Here is a 20,583-nt window from a genome sequence, read left to right as displayed (position 1 = left end):
TTGTATTAACGCTTTTGGTCACAGTATCATGCTGGGAGCTCATGTTTAGCTAATTATCCACCATGACCCCCAAATCTTTTTCAGAGTCACTGCTTCCCAGGATGGAGTCCCCCATCCTTTAAGTATGGCCTGCATTCTGTATAGATTTACATTTAGCTGTACTGTTTGCTTGTGCCCAGTTTACCAAGCAAGTCAGATTGCTCTGCAACAGTGACCTGTCCTTTTCATTATTTACCATGCACCCAATTCTTGGGTCATCTGCAAACTTTATCAGTGACAATTGTGTGTTTTCTTCCAGGCCATTGATAAAAATGTTAAAGAGCATCAGATTGCTGGATATAAGAGAATAGGATGTCACTGGTAAGGTTTTGCATTAGAGTGTAAGTTTGATGAAGCCAGCGTATGCACAGCTTTTTGGTATTTGCTGGAGATGGAAATGAATGTCTTGGGCAGTGAATACCAAAACCATCCCAGGCAATACGAAGGCGGAAGGGAATGCATGAGTCTTTCCCCTTTACTTCTTATTTCTATTCTTTCAAGGTTTTGCGTGGATGGATTATGTCCTGCCACAACCTTAACTGTCATCGAATGCTTTTTTTTCATAGAATCATAGGACTGGAAGGGACCTCGAGAGGTCATCTAGTCCAGTCCCCTGCACTCATGGCAGGACTAAAGTATTATCTAGATTAACCCCATTTTGTTTGCTAATCAGATATGTGTGTCTGTTAAGAGAAGTTGTGCAAACCCTCTAGGGCTAATTCAGATCTTGCGTTGCTGAGCAGTCATTCCACTGAGGTTAACGGAGTTACAACCATGTATGACGGGCAGGAGGAAATGCAAATCAGGTCTTCTCTTTTTATTGTAATAGGCCAACTCCTGAAATCGCTAGTCAAAAAGCTTGCTTAAAGTAAATGGAAGTTTTGCTGGAGTAAGGATGGTATGAAAACTAAGTAGGGAGCTCAGGCTATGGCTCAATATGGTAAACTGTGACCCTACAATGTACCTCCATTAAATAACTGTTTGGGAGAGGAAGTATGGTCCAATAGTTAAAGCACAGGAGCGAGAGTCAGGAAATCAGGGTTCAATAATACCAGCGCTCACACCAATTTGTGTGAGTTTGGACATGTCACTTAATACCTCCGTGTGACTCTATTTCCCTGGCTGGAAAATGACGATAATACTCTTCTATTTTACAGTGTTCACTGTAAATTCACTACAGTTTGCAAAGTGAGCTCCTCAGTAGAACGATGGTTTGTTCTCCTTGGTTCTCTGTGTAGTGCCCCGATCTGTCTTTAATTCATAAAGCCAAAGGATCGAATAACTGGAACAGAGTGGTAGCTACAGTCTTTGAGCTTTAAATCTCAACCAGCTTTCATTACAGGAAGTTAGTCGTCTTCGGCTATCCCTCGATGCGAGGATGTCGTCTGCCAAGGAGGTTCATTGGTGAGTTTTTAAGTAGCTGAGGAGCCCGGCAGATTTTCCCACAGAAGTGACAGGTGTGATCTTGGAGGAGACATCGTTGTTGGCTAGAGTGTTGTGCCTTTTCTTTCCTCCTTTGTCGCTTTTTGAGCACATCTGTTCTCCCCAAAGGGCTTGGCTACACTGGAGAGTTGCAGCGCTGGTGGTGGCTTTACAGCGCTGCAACTGACTCACCGTCCACACTTGCAAGGCACATACAGCGCTGGTTGTACTCCACCTTGACAAGGGGAATAAAGACTATAGCGCTGCATCAGCAGCGCTGCCCAGCCAGTGTGGCCACCAAAAGCGCTGTTATTGGCCTCCAAAAGTATTCGGTGGTATCCCAGAATGCCTGTTCTAGCCACTCTGCTCATCAGTTCGACCTCTACTGCCCTGGCCTCAGGTGACCAACCGTCAGACTGGCCCTTTAAATGCCCCGGGAATTTTAAAAATCCCCTTCCTGTTTGCTCAGCCAGGTGTGGAGTGCAATCAGTGAATCTTTCCAGGTGACCATGCCTCCATGCGCCAAACGAGCCCCAGCATGGAGCAATGGCGAGTTGCTGGACCTCATCAGTGTTTGGGGAGAGGAAGCTGTGCAGTCCCAGCTGCGCTCCAGCCGTAGGAAGTACGATACCTTTGGGCAGGTATCAAGGGCCATGCTGGAAAGGGGCCATGACCGGGACGCGCTGCAGTGCAGGGTTAAAGTGAAGGAGCTGCGGAGTGCCTACTGCAAAGCCCGCGAGGGAAACCGCCGCTCTGGTGCTGCCCCCACGACCTGCCATTTCTACAAAGAGCTGGACGCGATACTTGGGGGTGACCCCACCTCCACTCCGAGGACCACCATGGACACTTCAGAGCGGGGGGAGCAGGACGAAGAGGAGGAAAGTGAGAGTGAGGGTACTGGGGTGGGGGGAGACACCCCGGAGTCCCTGGAGGCATGCAGCCAGGAGCTCTTCTCAAGCCAGGAGGAAGGTAGCCAGTTGCAGCAGCTGGTACTTGGTGGAGGACAAACAGAGGAGCGGGTTCCCAGTAAGCGGCTTTTATTTTCAGGATGGAAATTTTTCGGGACAGGAGGGAGGGTTAGGGCTGCATGCATGCATGCCTAGATGCGGAATAGCGCATTGATGTGGTCTATCACGTCGCGGTAATCGGCCTCGGTAATCTCTTCAAAAGTCTCAGCCAGAGCGTGGGCAATGCGCTTGTGCAGGTTTATTGGGAGAGCCACTGTGGTCCTTGTCCCAGTCAGGCTAACGCGTCCGCGCCACTGTGCCGCGAGGGGTGGGGGGACCATTGCTGCACACAGGCAAGCTGCATAGGGGCCAGGGCGGAATCCGCATTGCTGTAGAAGACCCTCCCGTGCTTCCCAGGTGACCCGCAGCAGCGAGGTATCTTCCAGGATCAACTCCTGTGGAAAATGTTGGGATAGTGTTCAGTGTAGGTGCCCCCTGCAGCTGTTTGCTTTCCCCAATGCACAGAAACCCCGAGGACCGTACAGCCCTGAAACAATCAGTCCCTCTTACTCACCATTTCGGGGCTCCCGTGGGTTATGTGCGCTCTCTTTGGGATGGGAAAATTATGCTATTGTGAAGACTGTTACCCTCCTTAACTGCGGGGGAATTACTCTGTCTGGTATAAACAATGCTGCCTCTGTTAAGTGTTGCTTTTTGCCTTTACAGGTGCAACCTTGAGATCTCGGCTGCCTGTGTTATCACCGGCTGAGAGACTACAAAACCTCCGGAAGAGGCCGCGATAAAGCAAAGAAGACATGCTGCAAGAAGTGATGCACCAATCTCTCACAGAGAATCAAAAAGCGCAGGAGTGGAGGGTGAGGGAAAGCAGGATCCGCAAGGAAAACGCAGTGCAAAGGAAGCAATGCACGGAGCAGCTGATAAGCATCCTGGGGCGCCAAGCGGACTCTTTCCAGGTGCTCATAGCCATGGAGGTGGAGCACTACTGCCACCGCCCCCCCCGCTGCCCTTGTCCCAAAGCTCTTTCCCTTGTGCCCCCATGTTAGCTCCACACCCCCTTCCCCAGCATCCGGGTTTGTACCACCACCAGCTGCCTCCAACACCTGTACATTCATCAACCAGCCCTGAGAACTACGACCCTTACCCTCTGCACTCAACCCCCATCACCATGCAGTATAGCCATCCTGAAGTGCAGCAGTCATTGCACAGCACTCCAGACAGGACATATGCAAACTTGTGATTGTACAGTTCCCCACCCCATCCCCTTGCCCTTTCAGATTCCAAAAAAGTTGTGTGCCTTTCAATAAAGTAATTTTCTTTTCAATAAATGAATTTTTGGCTTTGAAAACTGTCTTTATTATTGCAGAAAGTTAAAGATACCTTAGCCCAGGAAAGAAACAGGCACTGCAAATCAGCTTAGGAAACAGAGATTCCTACTAACATTGTAACCACTGCACTTCACTCCCATGCAAGGCACCAAACATTACTGTTAGTTTTCAGCCTCAAATTCCTCCCTCAAGGCATCCCTATCCTTGCAGCCCTGTGCTGGGCCTCTCTAGTAGCCCTGCTCTCTGGCTGTGCAAATTCAGCCTTCAGGCGTTGAACCTCGGAGGTCCATGCCTGACTGAATCTTTCACCCTTCCCTTCACAAATATTATTGAGGGTACAGCACGCGGATATAACCGTGGGGATGCTGCTTTCCCCCAAGTCCAGCTTCCCATACAGAGATCGCCAGCGCCCCTTTAAACGGCCAAAAGCACACTCCACAGTCATTCGGCACCAGCTCAGCCTGTAGTTGAACCGTTCCTTGCTGCTGTCAAGGCTTCCTGTGTACGGTTTCATGAGTTACGGCATTAACAGATAAGCGGGGTCTCCAAGGATCACAATGGGCATTTCGACATCCCCTACTGTGATCTTCCGGTCTGGGAAAAAAGTCCCAGCCTGCAGCTTCCTGAACAGGCCAGTGTTCCGAAAGATGTGTGCGTCATGCACCTTTCTGGGCCAGCCTGCGTTAATGTCAATGAAACGCCCATGGTGATCCACAAGTGCCTGGAGAACCATAGAGAAATACTCCTTCCGATTAATGTACTTGGATGCTAGGTGGGGTGGTGCCAGAATAGGAATATGCGTCCCATCTATTGCCCCTCCACAGTTAGGGAAACCCATTTGTGCAAAGCCATCCACAATGTCCTGCATGTTCCCCAGAGTCACGGTTCTTCTTAGCAGGATGTGATTAATGGCCCTGCAAACTTGCATCAACACGATTCCAATGGTCGACTTTCCCACTCCAAACTGGTTCCCAACTGATCGGTAGCTGTCTGGAGTTGCCAGCTTCCAGAATGCAATAGCCACCTGCTTCTCCACCAGCACGGCAGCTTTAAATCTCGTGTCCTTGAGCCGCAGGGTGGGGGCGAGCTCCTCAGACAATCCCATGAAAGTGGCTTTTCTCATCCGAAAGTTCTGCAGCCACTGCTCGTCATCCCAGACTTCCATGACGACGTGATCCCACCACTCAGTGCTTGTTTCCCGAGCCCAAAAGCAGTGTTCCACGGTGCTGAGCATGTCTGTGAATGCCACAAGCAATTTCGTGTCGTACGCATTACGCAACTCGCTATAATCGTCGGACTCCTCACTGTCACTTTGGATCTTAAGGAATAGCTCAACTGCCAAATGTGATGTGCTGGCGAGACTCATCAGCATATTCCTCAGCAGTTCGGGCTCCATTTCCCACAGATCGAAACGGAACACAGAATCGCACTGCACAGAAAACGCGCAAAGATGGCGCCAAATGTGGATGGAAACACAGGGATTGCCACACTGCAGCGCTTTTCCTACACAGCTGTACAAAGACAGCTTTAACTCCCAGGGCTGTACAGCTGCAAGTGTAGCCAAACCCAAAGTGAGCTGTGGCTTGGTGTCTGGTGTGGCACCACTATGTTCTGTTCTGCGCCAAGTTGGGTTGATGTCTCCCTTTTTAAAATATACTTTCAGTATGTCTTTGAAACACTTCCACTGCCCTCCGCGAGTCCTTCTTCCCTTACTTAACTGAAAGAAGAGCACTTGCTTCGGGAGGCGAGTGTCAGGCATACGTACACAGTGGCCAGCCCAGCAGAGTTAGTATTTCATGACCTGAGCTTCTATACTGCAGATGTTGGCTGCAGAGAGAATGCTGATGTTAGTGTGTCGGTCTTCCCAGCTGATCCTGAGAATCCTCCTGAGGCAGCGCTGCTGGAACCACTCCAGCAGCTCCAGTAGTTTGTGCAGATGAGGGCTGTAGAGTACCTTGGATTTCCCAATGTTGAGAGAGACAGACCCAGGCTGTGATAGGCATCCACAAAAAGTTTTAGGATGCTTTGCAGGTTGGCCTCTGTATGTGCACGAATGACATAGTCGTCTGCATACTGAAGGTCAGTGATGCCAATTCTTGTGATCTTAGATTTTTTTTTGGAGATGTCGAAGATTAAGAAGATGGCCATCCATACGATATGATAATCCCAATTCTGTCAGGAAGGCAGTCCCAGATGAGAATCAGGATCACGGTAAGGTAAATGGAGAAGAGTGTTGGAGCAATGACATCGCCCTGCTTGACACCAGTGCGAATGGTGAATGATTCGGTCTCTGAGTCGCTGCCCAAAGTGGTAGCAGCCATCCCGTCATGGAGTAGTCTGATGATGGAAATGAATTTTTGTGACTAGACAAACGTACACAGCACCTTCCATAGGGCATCACAATTGATAGAGTCAAAGGCCTTGGTTATGTTGATGAACGCCATGAACAGTTCCTGGTGTTGCTCTCTGCACTTCTCCTGAATCTGTTGTGCCACGAAAATCATGTCGGTTGTGCCATGGGATGGCCTGAAGCGACATTGTGATCCAGGGAGGAGTTTCTTGGCAAGGGGGAGGAGGCGGTTTAGTAGGATCCAGGCAAGAATCTCCCCTGTGATGGAGAGGAAAGCAATACCTCTGTAGTTCCCACACAAAGATTTGTTCCTTTTCTCGAATATTGTAACAATGTTGGCGTTCTTAAAGTCAGGTGGAATTTCTTCGCGGGTTCAGATTTTGTCCTTTTCTCCATGAGGTGATAGGCCTCATGTTTTCATTGGTTAAAGGAATCATTTTGCCAGTTATAAAATTCATTTCTTTTCTGTTGAATTAATGCTAGGATTTCCTTGTTTTTGTCAAAGCAGTCATGGTGCCGATGAGTGGAATACATTCATGCATTGTGAATGGTGTTTTTAAATTGATCCCAGGGCTCTTGAATGTCAATGATGTTGTCAGGAAGGTTAGAGTTTCTCCGACAGATGTTACTGGAACATCTTGCAGCTGGCTTGGTCTTGAAGTGCTTTGACATTGTACCACTTTTGCTTAGTCTTTGGGTGTTTGTGATGTGGTGGAGCAAGCTGCAGGTACATAACGGATTTTACTAATCAATGGTCTGTCCAACAGTGATCGGTACCTCTCAGAGCTCGTGTTATATGGACATCAGTATAGTCTCGGGCTCTGATATAAAAGTCAAGGAGGTGCCAGTGTTTGGTCTGAGGATGTTTCCAGGTGGTCTTAAATTTGTTACTCTGCCTAAAAATGGCATTTGTGATGAGCAAATCATGCTCCACACATTTGCTGAGGTGGTGAATACCATTGGGGTTTACATTTCCCACCCCTTCTTTGCCTATTGTACCTCTCCATTGGGAATCCCGTCTGACACTGGCATTGAAATCTCCCAGGAGGATGAGTTTGTTCTGCCTTCGGTGTGGCTGTGCGGACTATATTGAGTTTGCTATAAAACTGCTCCTTATTGTCTTCCTCATCATCGAGTGCTGGGGCATGTACACTGATGATTGTGGCAAATTGGCTGTTGCTAAGCTTGAGTCTTGAGATGCTTGTTGATCCCCACAGGAAGCTCCACAAGCTGACTGGCGATCTTATTTTTGATGGTAAAGCCAATTCCGTGTCTGCGTCTCTCTTCAGGTGGCTTTCCTTTCCCAAAGAAGGCGTAGTCACCTCCATCCTCTTGTAACTGGCCCTCATCAGCCCGGTGGGTCTCACTAAGTGCTGCAATGTCAATGTTGAGTCTTGCCAGTTCTCTGGCAATTATGGCAGAACAGGAAGTCAGTATAATACAATGGAATACACCTAGATATAGATAGGGATAGAAGCCAGTATTCCTGATTCCTAGCACTCTGCTCTAACCACTAGACAATAATCTCTCCCATAACCTGGAAAAGAAGACAGCAGTTCTGACTCCTAGTGACCTACTTTAAGCAACAACCAACTATCCTTTCTACAATTGAGAACAGAAGCCAATAGTCCTGACTGTCAATATCTTGCTCCAACCACTAGAAACACTCCCTCTCTGAAACAGAGTCTCAGCCTTCACTCGTGTCCCTGTGACTTATTTGAGCTTAATCCCAGATCTGTGCAGGGTCAATGAAATTGTGAAGGGGCGCAGACAAATCTGAGGTAGGAACAGTGTGTCCCTTTCTGATGACCTTGAGGTGGAAGATGATGCTTTGAGGTCGTATTCAGGATCAAATTGACCTTTAGTAAGTTAAAGGATTTCAATGTGATGGATGGAAGGGCAGGAAAAAAAAAGCCCATGGTAGTCTCACATGAGGCACTTTGGTGGTTATTGACTGGGTGAAGCAGCACAGATTTCTAATTAACAAAACTGGAACATACCAGCCAGACCTGGACACAGAGAGAAGATGAGAGCAGTATCCATTTTTCATCAGATTGCCTTTATGTTAGAGTCATTTTTATGCTTTGCACACCAAATTAATGGGAATTTCATCTGCATTTAAATATAGCAGTGGTGACAAGGAGAGAGAGCCTGATAGCACTCCATACCACATGGCAGAAGCACGGTCATACTGATGCAGAATATTACAGAAGAGGCATACACACTGTGCTCTCACCTGGAGACATTATTTTTGTTCTTTCTGGTTTGTTGCTTTCACTTAATCCAAACAAAAGAAGTCAGGCAGATGGGTTGCTCTTTGCGTACAGAAAAACATGACCGTCTACTAAGTTCTTATTTCCTCATGATCTCCTGCTTTTTCATCCCTAGACTAGTAATATTCCTAAATATGTCACCTTGTCTTCATCTCTATTATATTCCACAAACAACCCCACCTCTTTACAATCCTATCTATCCTTCCCACGCACACCCTGCTTCCTCTTTTATTTAGATATTCCTTGCTCTATTTCCTCCCAAAGCTTTCAAGAGCTTTTCTCCTCATCCCAAGACTCTAGCATCCTCCCTACAAAAGTATTTTTGCTGTGTTTTCATACTCCTAACCTGCTTTTTCTTGCTGCCCTGAGTCTGGCACAGGTATTATTTCCAGGGCGGTCATCTGAGTTACCAGAGATCAATACATGTATTAAATGCGGTAATTAGAAGTCTGTGCATTTCCACTCCATCAATAACAACACGAGACTCACATGGGCCTCTTATGTTGAACACAGAGAAACCCTTTGACACATCAACCTTCAGTACAATCCATGTCATGGATACAACTCCTTTCTATTCCCAGAGGATCAGTCAGAAGGACCCATTGTCCTTACCCCAGCACACACTGTAGTAAAAGTTTCATCTGAGGATCTCAAAGGGCGTCAACAAATATTAATTAAGCACCAGGGAGACAGGCCAGTGATATTAAAACTGAAGCACAGAGCAGGGAAGTGTTTTTGATTTTTAAACAATGTTTAAACATTTTAAAATGGCTCTGCAGCTGGTGCAATTAATGCTTATCACACCAGCTCCGTGTTGTCCCTCCATCTGTTTATTGTATCTGCCTCTTGTACATAGGTGGCAGGTTTGTATAATTTTGGTGGTGCCCAAAATGGTGGTGGCCCCCGCTCCCGCCCTGTAAGCCGATATAAAATGAAGCTACAACGCGTCAGTGCCACAAGATTACAAGGGTCAATTAAAAGTGGAAAGTCAGAAACAGCACTTGCCTACTTCAATATACAGTATTATATTTTGTTGCACCTGTTGTGATGAAGTGGGAATGTTCTTAACATTTTCTCTGAATACTGTGTGGGTGCCTCAGTTTCCCCTGCAAGATGCCAACTGAAGGTGTTGGGGACAAAGAGATCAGGTGGCCTCCCTGTCTGGAAGAGACACAGAGGCCAGAGGAGGGAGTGTCAGTTTGGAGCTGGCTGGGGAAATGGGGAGAGACCCAGAACTTGGTTCTGGGCTCCCCACCCCCAAAGATGGACCTGACAGAGGGATTCTGTTTAAACAAGCTCTGTTTAAACTGTGTTCCCGTCATCTAATAAACCTTCTGTTTTACTGTCTGGCTGAAAGTCACATCTGACGGCGGAGTTGGGGTGCAGCGACCTCTGGTTGCCCCAGGACCAGCCTGGGCAGACTCGCTGTGGAAAGTGCATGATGTGGAAGGGTATGCTGAATGCTCCGAGGTCAGACCCAGGAAGGTGTAAGCTTCTTGCCCTGGAGACAGTATGCTCCGAGAGAGGAGGCTCCCCCAGAGTCCTGACTGGCTTTGTATGGAGTTGTTCCAAAGCATCACAGCATCCCCTTCCACACCGTGCACTTCCCAGAAGTCCGCACAGGCACTGACACTCCCTCCTCCGGCCTTTGTCTCTTTTCCAGGCATTAGGAGGCCACCCGATCTCTCTGTTCTCCAACACCTTCAGTTGGCACCTTGCAGGGGAAACTGATTTGGGAGAAATGAAGTAAAAGCTGCCCAAACCGAGCTTGAGCACTCCTGAATTTTGAGGTGTTCAAATCTGGAAGGCAGGTGCTGGGGGTGGGAGAGGGCTGTGGGCTCCATGGGGGAGCATGGCAGCAACTGTCTGGAGCTGCACGGAGCCAGACACTCTGGTCTGAGTGGCACAGTAAGCGGTTTGGGGGTTGGAGAAGAGGTAGGGGGTTCTGAGGGGCAGTCAAGGGACAAGGAGCAGGGGCGGGGGTTGGATGGGGCAGAGGTTCGGAGGGGCAGTCAGGGGACAGGCAGCAATTGGATAGGCATGGGAGTCCAGGAGGTTTATCAGGGGACAGGTAGGAGGGTCCTGGGGGGAAGTTGGGTGGGATCTCAGGAGGGGGCAGTTGGGGACAAGGAGAAGGGAGGCTTAGATACGGGCTGAGGTCCCAAGGGGCAGTTAGGGGCAGGGGTCTCAGGAGGGGGTAATCGGGGGACAAGGACCAGTGGTGCTTAGATAGGGGGTGGGGGTCCTGGGGGGCAGTTGGGGCAGGGATCTGGGGCGGGGGCAATCAGCGGCCAGGGGCTGGGATTCAAAGGGCTCTGAGCTGCTGGCAGCCGCGGGGAGCCCTGAGCCCTTTAAATCCCAGCCGCGGCCGGGAGTCAGAGCCCTCTGGCTCCCGGCCGCAGCTGAGATTTAAAGGGCTCTGGGCTCCCCGCTGCAGCGGGCAGCCCAGAGCCCTCTGACTCCCGGCCGCGGCTGGGATTTAAGAGGCTCTGGGCTCCCTGCGGCTGCCGGCAGCCCAGAGCAGGGGAGAAACCTAGCTCCAAATATTGCTGGAGCAGAGCCCCTGGCTGTGAATATTCCTGGGGCTAAAGCCCCAGGAGCCCATATAAGTTGGCGCCCATGCTCTTGTATACTTAAATTCTACGCTCGTCAAGGCAGTGACCATCTTTTTTATTATTTGTTTGTATCATGCTTAGCACAATGGGGTCCCGATCAGAGTCTTTAGGTGTTATAAATACAAACGAACAATAATAATAAATTACTCCAAAGGAAGCAACATGTAGTATGGAAACTCAAGTTACTCCCAAACCATGCACTGTACCCATGACATGAGTATGGCAACACAGGAATGTGTATTCAGTATATAAATTAACCTGCGGAACTCATTGTTGCAGGGTATTCCTAAGACAATTCTTTGGCAAGATTCAGATAATTATTTTTTTAAAAAATCCTATTTCCTGTAACTGTGGAGTCCTCATTATCGATATAAATGTCTAATCCTCATCAGAATTCTACCACACTGTTGGCCTCAATTATGTATTGTGGCAACAAGTTCCACAGGGTAATTCTAAATTGTGTAGAGAAGAATTTCCTTTTAAACTCTTCTAAATTTGCTGCCTTTCACTTTCATTAGGTGTCTGCTTGGCTCATGGAGCTCAAGAGTTTGGTAGGATTAATAAAAGGATTAGACATTTATGTAGGGATGAGAACATCCTATTAGGAGTGAAAATCCATAAGGGATGTGAACTTACCATCTTCAGGGCATAAACCAAGCACTAAGTGACAGGGGATAGGAAGACTCATCTTCTGGGGACAGATTACTCTGTAAACATCCACCACAAAGATTTTTTGCTGCTTCCTCTGAAGCATCTTGTATTAGTTGGGAATAGAATACTGGACTAGGTCAGCTCTGTGAGTCTTACATTTCAATGTATCTACTTCTTGGTATGTAACAACTTGGCCCTGATTGGCTGGGTACAGGGCATCACAGATGCAGATTGTGGATTAAAATTAGACACCGAATGCTGCTAAACATAGGAAGTACGTATATTTGCACCTGTCCTGCGTGAACACAATCAGCTTTGAGGCCGCTCATATTTACGGTTTATGGATGAGAGTATAACAGCAGATATTTGTTTTCCTCCCCCCTGGTAATGGGAGGCCGTTGGTCATTAGGTTACACAGAAAACCTTGGTCCACAAAAGGCTTTTAGAACTTACTACCTGATCTGTGCTTGGAGTATCTGTAATGTCATTCATGCTTCTGCTTTGCGCATGGCCTAAAGAAAGCACAAGGGAAAGACACGGTAAGAGACATTTAGAGGCCACAAACCTTCTATGTACAGATTCACAGGCCCATATTGCGCCCTTCACCTGTGTGGCTGACAAGCTGCTGAAAAGGAGAATGGAGTCCTGAATTGCCTCTAGTGCTGTTCATTTGTAGAATAGGCCAGATTCTGGTCCCATTTACAACAAGGTAAATCTGGTGTAGCTCACCTGGACTAACTCCAGATTTAACATGGCATAAATGTGACCAGAACAGAGTTACCCTGGTGGAGTTCACTGGATTTATATCAGTGTAACTAGGATCAGATTCTGGCCACGTGTTGACACTTCTCTCTTACACTGCATGGGCCAAATTTTGCCATCACATTTGCATTTACAACTCCTGCTGAGTTAATGGGTATGGCATGGATGAATCTGGGGGGCAGAATTTTGCTCCATTTTTTGGGTCCCTTTACCCTCTTCCTGTGACACGTTGCCCCAGCTTCCATCTTTTCCCATCAGGGCTTTCTCAAGGTCTGTGCAAAGCTGCAATTCCAGGAGAGTTCATATATGTCAAATCAGTGGGTGGTTAATGAAAGCTTTGCACACAGTCCCCTTTGGGGGTGACAAGACACTTATCTCTCAAAGTATAACCAAACGATCAATTTCCAGGAAACATGCAGCAAAAATCAAGATATCATATGCCACGAATGCCTAGCAATAAGGAGGCGGCGAAGGGATTAATTCTGTTACTCAAAGGTTGTTTCCCCCCTCCCCCTTCAAGGACTATATAAATTTAAACTCATTTTTGACATTGTTTCAATTTTAAGCAACAATCCACCCTGAGTCCCTCCTCCTCGATTTTGTGGTTTTACAATTTCCTATTTTTCAAAATATATTTCTTTTCAGAACCCAAAAGAGGAAGCCAATTGCCAGAAAATACAGGGTGAACAATGAAATTGACTCAAACTGAAACACAGTGCTGACAAATATTCAAAGTAAGCAATCTGAAAAAAAACCCCAAAATGATTCCCCTCCCCTAATTTCTTTTAGTTACAGTAATTTTAAATGTGACTTGTAAAAATAGCCTGTAGAACATTTTCAGACAGCTGGCCTGATGAATAGGGACTCAGGAGGTCTAGGTTCAATCCCCAGTTTTCCTACGAGTCTTGCCTGACCACGACCCACCAATTTAGGACCAGAACTTTAAAGGGAGATAGGCAGCTAACCCTCTTTTTAAATCTGGCCCTTAGTGTCCTTGTGCCTTTGATTCCCCATCTGGACAATAATAATTCTTCTCTTCCACTGTTTGTCTGTCCCATGCATTTAGACTGTAAGCTCTTTGGGGCAGGGACTGTCTTTTATTACGTATATATACACAGCACCTAGCATAATGCTGTCCTGATCTCAGATGAAGCACATAGATGCTACAGTAACAACAACTGCAAGTTTAAAGTTAACAGGCTCCCTTTAATTACTGCCTATTAATATCTTGGAACCAAATGATTAAAAAAAAAAATCAATCAAATCCTACTGCTTTAACAAAACAGCTTAGTTAGACTAGAAGAACGAGCTCAGAACTAAGTGAGTTCTAGAGCTGGGCGCTAGCTTCCAGCCGAAATTCTCCAATTCATTTGGAAGCTGCCATTTTTAAGCTGGTGGGATTGCTAATGGGAGCAAGAGGGCATGTCTACTGCAGTACAGCTGTAGTATAGATGCTTCTGACATCAACAGAAGCATTTTTACCATCTATGTAGTTAATCCACCTCCTCGAGCGGTGGTACCTAGGTTGATGGAAGAATCAGGGGTTAGGTCAATTTAGCTATGCACACAGCAGTGTGAATTTTTCACACCCAAGAACGACACAGCTAGGTCGATCTAAATTTTAAATGTAGACCAGTGCTGAAGCAGTTAAAAATAATTATGACTTGTCCGTCTACGCATTTTGGTTGTTTTCTTGTTCTATTGTCTTGCGATTCTCTTTAAAGCTTTATACCTCATGGGTCACTCCACCATCATCCATAACAGGAGTATTCATATGCCTGAGGGTTGTGGTGCAAACTGATTGCCAAATCCTAAAGTCCTTACTTGGTTTTTATTCATTTCTCACCCCTCTCAACAACGCTTTCCCCTGACTAAGTGTAACCCACTGGTGAATGTGTGTATCAAGTCCCCCGCTATGGTGATCCACAGAGAACAGGAGTTGATACAGACACAGAAAGGGATCCTGTAGCAGCTCACGCTTTTCTATCTGGAGCTCCCTGATTCCATCCCCCATGTGTCGACCAACAGCCCGGCCATCACATACATATTTGGGGCTAGATTCACACAAGAATTTAGGCACTGAACTGCCACTTTGGGCACCTTAATTCCACAATCATCCGCCCACCCCCAGGATTCACAAAAGCCCTGTTCAGCTGCCACCAACCTTGGTAGATAGTTAAATGTTTGCAGGAAAAGTTCCCCAGGTGCTTGTGTATCTGAGGTCTGAGCCTCAGCATGATGAAAGAACCAGCGGACGAGGTGTTCCTCCACCTAAATCACCTGTGGGCCCCCATCTGGGAGGCAAGCCCTGAACACGCTCTCCTCTCCTGTTTTGTAAGAGCTCGGTAGGCCTCTCCCTTGTGTCTTAGCCCAATGGTGAGGCCGCTCACTTGGGATGTGGCAGACCCCTGGTTCAACACCCCCCTCCACTTGAAGAGGGGCTGGTCACTTGTCAAGGGAGTGCCCTAACCACTGAGCTATGGGATATTCTGATGTGGGGCTGCCTCAGTCTCTCCCGTCAAAGCTGTTCCACTGTGAATACATTATTAAGAGTAATTGGGCCAGACAGCGCAAGGACAAGAATGACTCAGTAGCCTGGTGGCTACAGCACTCGCCTGGGAGATGAGACCCCCAGTCTCCCTGCTGTTGATGATCCACCTTCCCCTGCCCACCCCCCACGCCAGCTTCTTGCATCCTTGGCATCTCCCATTGGCTAACTTAACTTGCACCTGGCCTCCAGCGTGCTGGCTTTTGTGAACCCCATTCTGAGGTGCCTGTCTCTCTCCTTTCACTGTACAGGGAGCCTGGCCGCCTAACCCGGGCTTTGTGATTCAAACTGATTTCCTAGGTGCTTAAAAATTAAGCCTGGCAATGCTCAGCATCACCACGCCCAAATGCCTTTGTGAATCCAGTCCTTCAGGGTTCGCCTCAGTGTAATTCGATTTCAATGTGAATTACACCCACTAGAGTAATCAGAGCAGGCTGAAAAACGCAAAATCCCCAGCCTCCCCCGCCCCGATTTTCATCTCAGGTTGAGATTGTCACTTGCCCTACACCCCTACGCAGCAGGATAAGGAGTTGTAAGGTATGGAGGGGGAAGTCATCTGTGCCAACTATCCAGCTGTCACAGACTGTGACTTTAAGTCAGAACGTGGTTCCTGAAGCAGCGTAATTATGTGCTGCCCCTTGCTCAGGGCTTGCTGCAAAGCGATGATTTGTAATTTTAAAAACCTTTAATTTTTAAATGACACTTTGCAAATAAGTTCCACCTGGCAATACACTGTAGTTATGCTTTTTGATACCTATAATTGCCACCAATGCATAAAAATGGCAGAACTACAAAGCTGAGGATACCTGCAGTGTAATTGAAATGTAGCTAAACACACCTGGGCTCCAAAAAGCGATGTAATAAGATGAACACCCAGAGGTGTAACAATAAGGGAGTCTGTAATGCAATTCTCCTTCCAGTTATCTGAATTACTTGTAATAAGTTATTGAAAATCATAGCCACAGCGTAACTGTGCTGCAATTGCAATGTAACTACAATCACCATGGGATAAAGTGGCATCCATCTTTCTCTAATCTCTTTCAATCATAGTAATTTTAGAGTTTACTTAGAGCAACATTTGCAGATGGAAAAGTGATTTTCAAGTAGACCATTCTCACTTTCTTGCGCTAGGAAATAGTTGTTTACAACCGAGGCCCAAAGAGATGATGTGCTTTGCCAAATATGAATCAGTCAAATAACCAGGATTAGAACTCAGGAGTACAGACTCCCAACCAGGGAGTTTGTTCTGCTAGACACTGCTGCCTTGCCAAACAAGTAAGTAGCTGTTGTTCAACGTACGTAAACGTCCATAATTTGCGTTCTGTCTCATTCTAAGATCTTCGGTGGAGCGGTGGAAGCTGGCCCCTGCTGCTGGGCTCCGGACAGGACTGCGATCTGAGAAGGACAGAGCATTTAGATCACATACATGTACATAATGAGGCTGATAACAAATGCTGCCAGCTCGGATCGTGTGTGACCATCAATGAATACAGCTTGTCATTTTCAGGTATTGAAACTCGAGTGACAAATTAATTGTCCAGTGCTCAACTTGGATAGATTTCACACCCCTATTGATATTCTGCAAGCTTGGCTATGAATTCAGCAGCATTTCCCACTTTTGGCCCAGACAGAGTAATTTTTCTGTTAGGAAGGAACGGTCTTACTTCTGCCAGGGTATTTTTAATATTTTCCTTGTTGGGTGAATTTCATCCCTGTGCAGAGGGCCAATACAAGGCTTATGCCACTACCTTAGTCTCATTTAAGCCCTATTTTGAGGCCTGAAGTAGCATTTGACTAATGCACAGGCCCTCTCTGCACAAGGATGAACATCACACAGTGTGAATACAAGCTCTACTACTTACAACTGGCCTTTGTGCTCAGATACCATGGCTATAATTGAGGAGAGAAACCGAGCAAGGCGATGGAACTTGGCATGGTGTGTGACAGACTGATAATATCCTGTATTGTTCTGAAGAATCGTTCTGGAATTAAGATAAACTTCATTAAATTAAGTTAAACCATATCGAATTAGGGCTAATACCTTTGGGGCACACTGTATTCAAAATGTGTGTTATTGTGGCACTGTATGTACTTTCTCTAGTAGGAAGGGAGGGATGATAATGAACTTCCTCTGTTATCAACCCTTTGAAGCCACCCCCTGGCTTATACTAATTCAAACTGGAGTCTCCAGCAGGGACCAAGAGACAAAAAAGGGGGTTGGATAAATAGCCTTCTGCATGATCCAGTGGATGGACAGGACCCCTGGCACATGGAGGGCCCCAATCCCTAGGGTAGGGTCAAAAGGACTGAGCCTCCTGAGGCCCCATAAACCTGGGAGCTTGTTCTGAGCTAAAGCTGTGCTGAACTTGTGACCACAAAGGAATCCCCTTGGGTTGGTGGTTGAAGGACGACTCTTGCCAGCATCCAGGAGAGGGTGTGGGTGACGCTTTGTCAGCTTATTAGCAAGCGTGCAGATTCCTTTATTGTTTTAATATGATTTCTCTGTAATCCTTTTTACCTTAAAAATGAAGTAGGCTTGCACAGGAAGTGCTGTGTGGTACCTTGTAGCAATTACCCCTGTTAACCATCTCTGGAGAGCGAGCAAGCAAGCAATGTCCTTGGGCAACCTGCCAGTGGTGGGAAATACATGGTGAAGGCAGGTACTGTGCAGACAGGAGATCCCCTCCCTCCCTTCTGACCAGGGTGAGACAGAGAGGGGCAAGGAAAAGGGGATGGCCTGAGAGTAGGTGCCCTTGACTGGACCACTGAGCAGGAATACAGGGGCAGTTGCCCTGAACTCTGACATATACCAGGGGCTGTGTTGGCTCTGCAGGTAGGGTGACCAGACAGCAAATGTAAAAAAATTGAGACAGGGGTGGGGGTAGTAGGATCCTAGATAAGAAAAAGACCCAAAAATCGGGACTGTCCCTATAAAATCAGGACATCTGGTCACCCTATCTGCAGGACTCACGAGCAAAAATTAGTACAAAACACACCTTCATGCCTAAAAAGAGCTGACAGAATTCTGAATAAACACAAAAGGGCCTGATTCTGATCTTGCTTACACGGTGGAAGTAATCCATTCACTTCACTGGAGCCACTCCTGATTTACACTGGTGTAAAGGAGAACAGGATGAGAGTCAGAGAATAGATCTTTTGATTAAGAAGGGGCCGTTTTCAATACAGACACTGTTTATGGTACAGCTGCATTGCAAGCGTTTATGGACATCCAGCACCTCCCCAGTGTTAATTCAATGCTGCTGCCAGGGTGGGATCTTGTCCTGTGACAAAGAGCTCCTCACTAGAGCTGGTCAGGAACTGAAATCCGCGTTCCACAGGAAGTTCCAATATTCTGAAAAATCCCTGAAGTGTCCTCAAAATGAGAATTGCTAGTATCAAAACATTTGGCCTTTTTCATTATATTAAATGTTAAATATAACATATACATGATATTCTACACACAATATGTAAATATATTAAAATCTATATTTTAGACTATAAAAGTCAAAACAAAACCGAACTTTGATTCAAAATGTTTTTGACATAAAAAAATGCTTCATTTTGACATTTTTCCCATCGAAAAAATGTTGTTGAAATCGACGTGTTCCCATGAAAAATATAGATTAAATAGCATTTTTCAATGAAAAGCTTGTGTCAAATTTTTTTTGACCAGCTCTACTTATTGCTGATAGACTTGAAGCAACAAGATGAATAGCAGCTAGAACAGCAGCAATAACAATCTTCCCTGCAATTTAATAATGGGCCCAACACAGCACCCACTGAAGTGAACAGCAGAACTCCCTTTGTGGGTAAACAATCTGCCCTGTATTTTCCTATATGTTGTCAATATTCATTCCAACAACCTATTACTCCTAAATGGAAAAAGACCGACAGTGTAAACATCAATGAGGAGTAATAACCACAGCCAAAACACCAAGGCTAGAAATCACTAAATTATGAACAAAGTTCTGCTCTGAGCTGTTGGGTGAATCTCCGTTCTGCTACACTGCTCTCTCCAGAGTCATGGATACCTCGCTGAAGTCAATGAAAGTATGCATGCCGGGAGAGCAGGCTATCGGAGATTATATCTGATGTGTGGAAGTGAAACCTTTCGTTTGCACTTTAGGTTAATCTAGAGAGTAGACAACTTAAGGTCATTACATCCAAGATTCCATCAAAGTGCCTCCCATCTGAACCGAAGTTAATATCCTAGACTGGAAACAGAGAAATCCCCCTTTAAAATGGCTAAAAACAGAAAACAATCACACAACAGACTGGGTTTGTTCTACAGAGCAAGCAACGCAGTGGCATACCACATCAGAGCAAGCTTCCAGCACAGCCCTCTGCCAGGATGCCTTCGCCCTGACATGGAGATCAGTTTTCAGTGTGCCGTCCAGCCTTCGGCCTCTCTGAGGGAATGGTCACCAAAGGTGCCATTTACAACCTCATGGGGTGATACTACTGTGATGGGGAGCTCTACGGAGACCACCAGCTTGCTTCACACAAACCAACGTCAGACGAGTAATATTTTTTGTTTATTAACAACCTCAGAAGGATTTGAATGGGTAACCTGGATTTTATAGGCTGTAAAAGGCTGGGCCTGCCCTGTAGTGCCCCCTTCTGGCTAAGTGAGGCTGTGCAGAGGCCCTGCCTCAGTTTACTCTCCTCAAGGCTCCTTAGATAAATTCCACCAGGCCTGAGTCCTTTAAACATTCCCCTGCTGTCTGTAATTTATGTATATACAATTCACAACATTCAATCCTGGGGCTTCTTCCTTTTCCCAGGAGAGTGTCCTCCTCTCCCCTGAGTCATTTGCAGGCTTTCCTGCCTGGACCCTTTGTCCCCTGGTGTCTCAACTCAGCCCTGGGGCCTCTCCTCTTTTCCCAGGAGAGGATCCCAGCTTTCTGCTCTCTGCAGGAACCCTCTAAGGCTATGAATGACAAAACTTGTCTTTCAGAGGTGTTAACTCCTCCCCCGCCTTGAAACATAAAAGTTTTGCTGCGACAAGTGCCAGTGTGAACAGCGCATCGGTGCTCTCCTGCCGACAACACGAACGCCGCTCGCTGGGGGTAGACGTTTTTTGCCGACAAACAGCGGCTACACGGCGTGACTTTTAGCGGCACGGCTGCGGTGACACAGCCATGTCACTAAAAGCTGTGTAGTGTAGCCATCGCCCACGTCTCTGCAGCTTCATTCTGCCCCCACATTCCTCACCCTGTTTCCCTCTTTATAAGGCCCAGGTGCCTTCCCTTAAGGCCAACTGAGCAGCAGGTAATCACTCACAGGTTGCACTGGGTGCTGCTCCTTCATAAAGGGGCCAGTCACGCAGCGACGTAGACTCTACGTTCCTTTACCAATTCCCTGTGCCACCTTCTGGGCTACTGTGGGTTCCATCCATCGCTCTCTGCTATGATCTCACGGTCCCTTCTGGCCTTAAGCTCTACGAATCTAAGAACCATGAGCTTTGTATTTATCTACACATTTCACATACGGCATAAGAGTTGTAGAACATACTGGATGAAATCCCGAAGTCTGTGTTCAAGGGGAAGTGTAGAGGAACAGCATGTCCCAGTGAAGCCCATAGGTATTCATACAGACAGAGCAGATTGGTGGATTTGAGCCACAGGGCT

General features: G+C 46.8%; 1 protein-coding gene across 1 annotated transcript in view; it reads right to left on the bottom strand.

Annotated features, from left to right (window-relative positions):
• Positions 1–20,583, bottom strand: part of SLC4A5 (solute carrier family 4 member 5) — a 167,418-nt gene that overhangs the window by 65,231 nt on the left and 81,604 nt on the right. Inside the window, exons 8-9 of the mRNA XM_045003457.1 lie at positions 16,253–16,348; positions 12,100–12,155 (exon numbers count right to left, since the gene is read on the bottom strand). Of these exons, the coding sequence (XP_044859392.1) occupies positions 12,100–12,155; positions 16,253–16,348 (152 nt within the window). The remainder of the gene's footprint in view (positions 1–12,099; positions 12,156–16,252; positions 16,349–20,583) is intronic.

The sequence above is a fragment of the Mauremys mutica genome, chromosome 2, assembly GCF_020497125.1.
Source record: "Mauremys mutica isolate MM-2020 ecotype Southern chromosome 2, ASM2049712v1, whole genome shotgun sequence".
NCBI lineage: Eukaryota > Metazoa > Chordata > Testudines > Geoemydidae > Mauremys > Mauremys mutica.
This window is presented reverse-complemented; position numbering and strand designations above follow the sequence as displayed.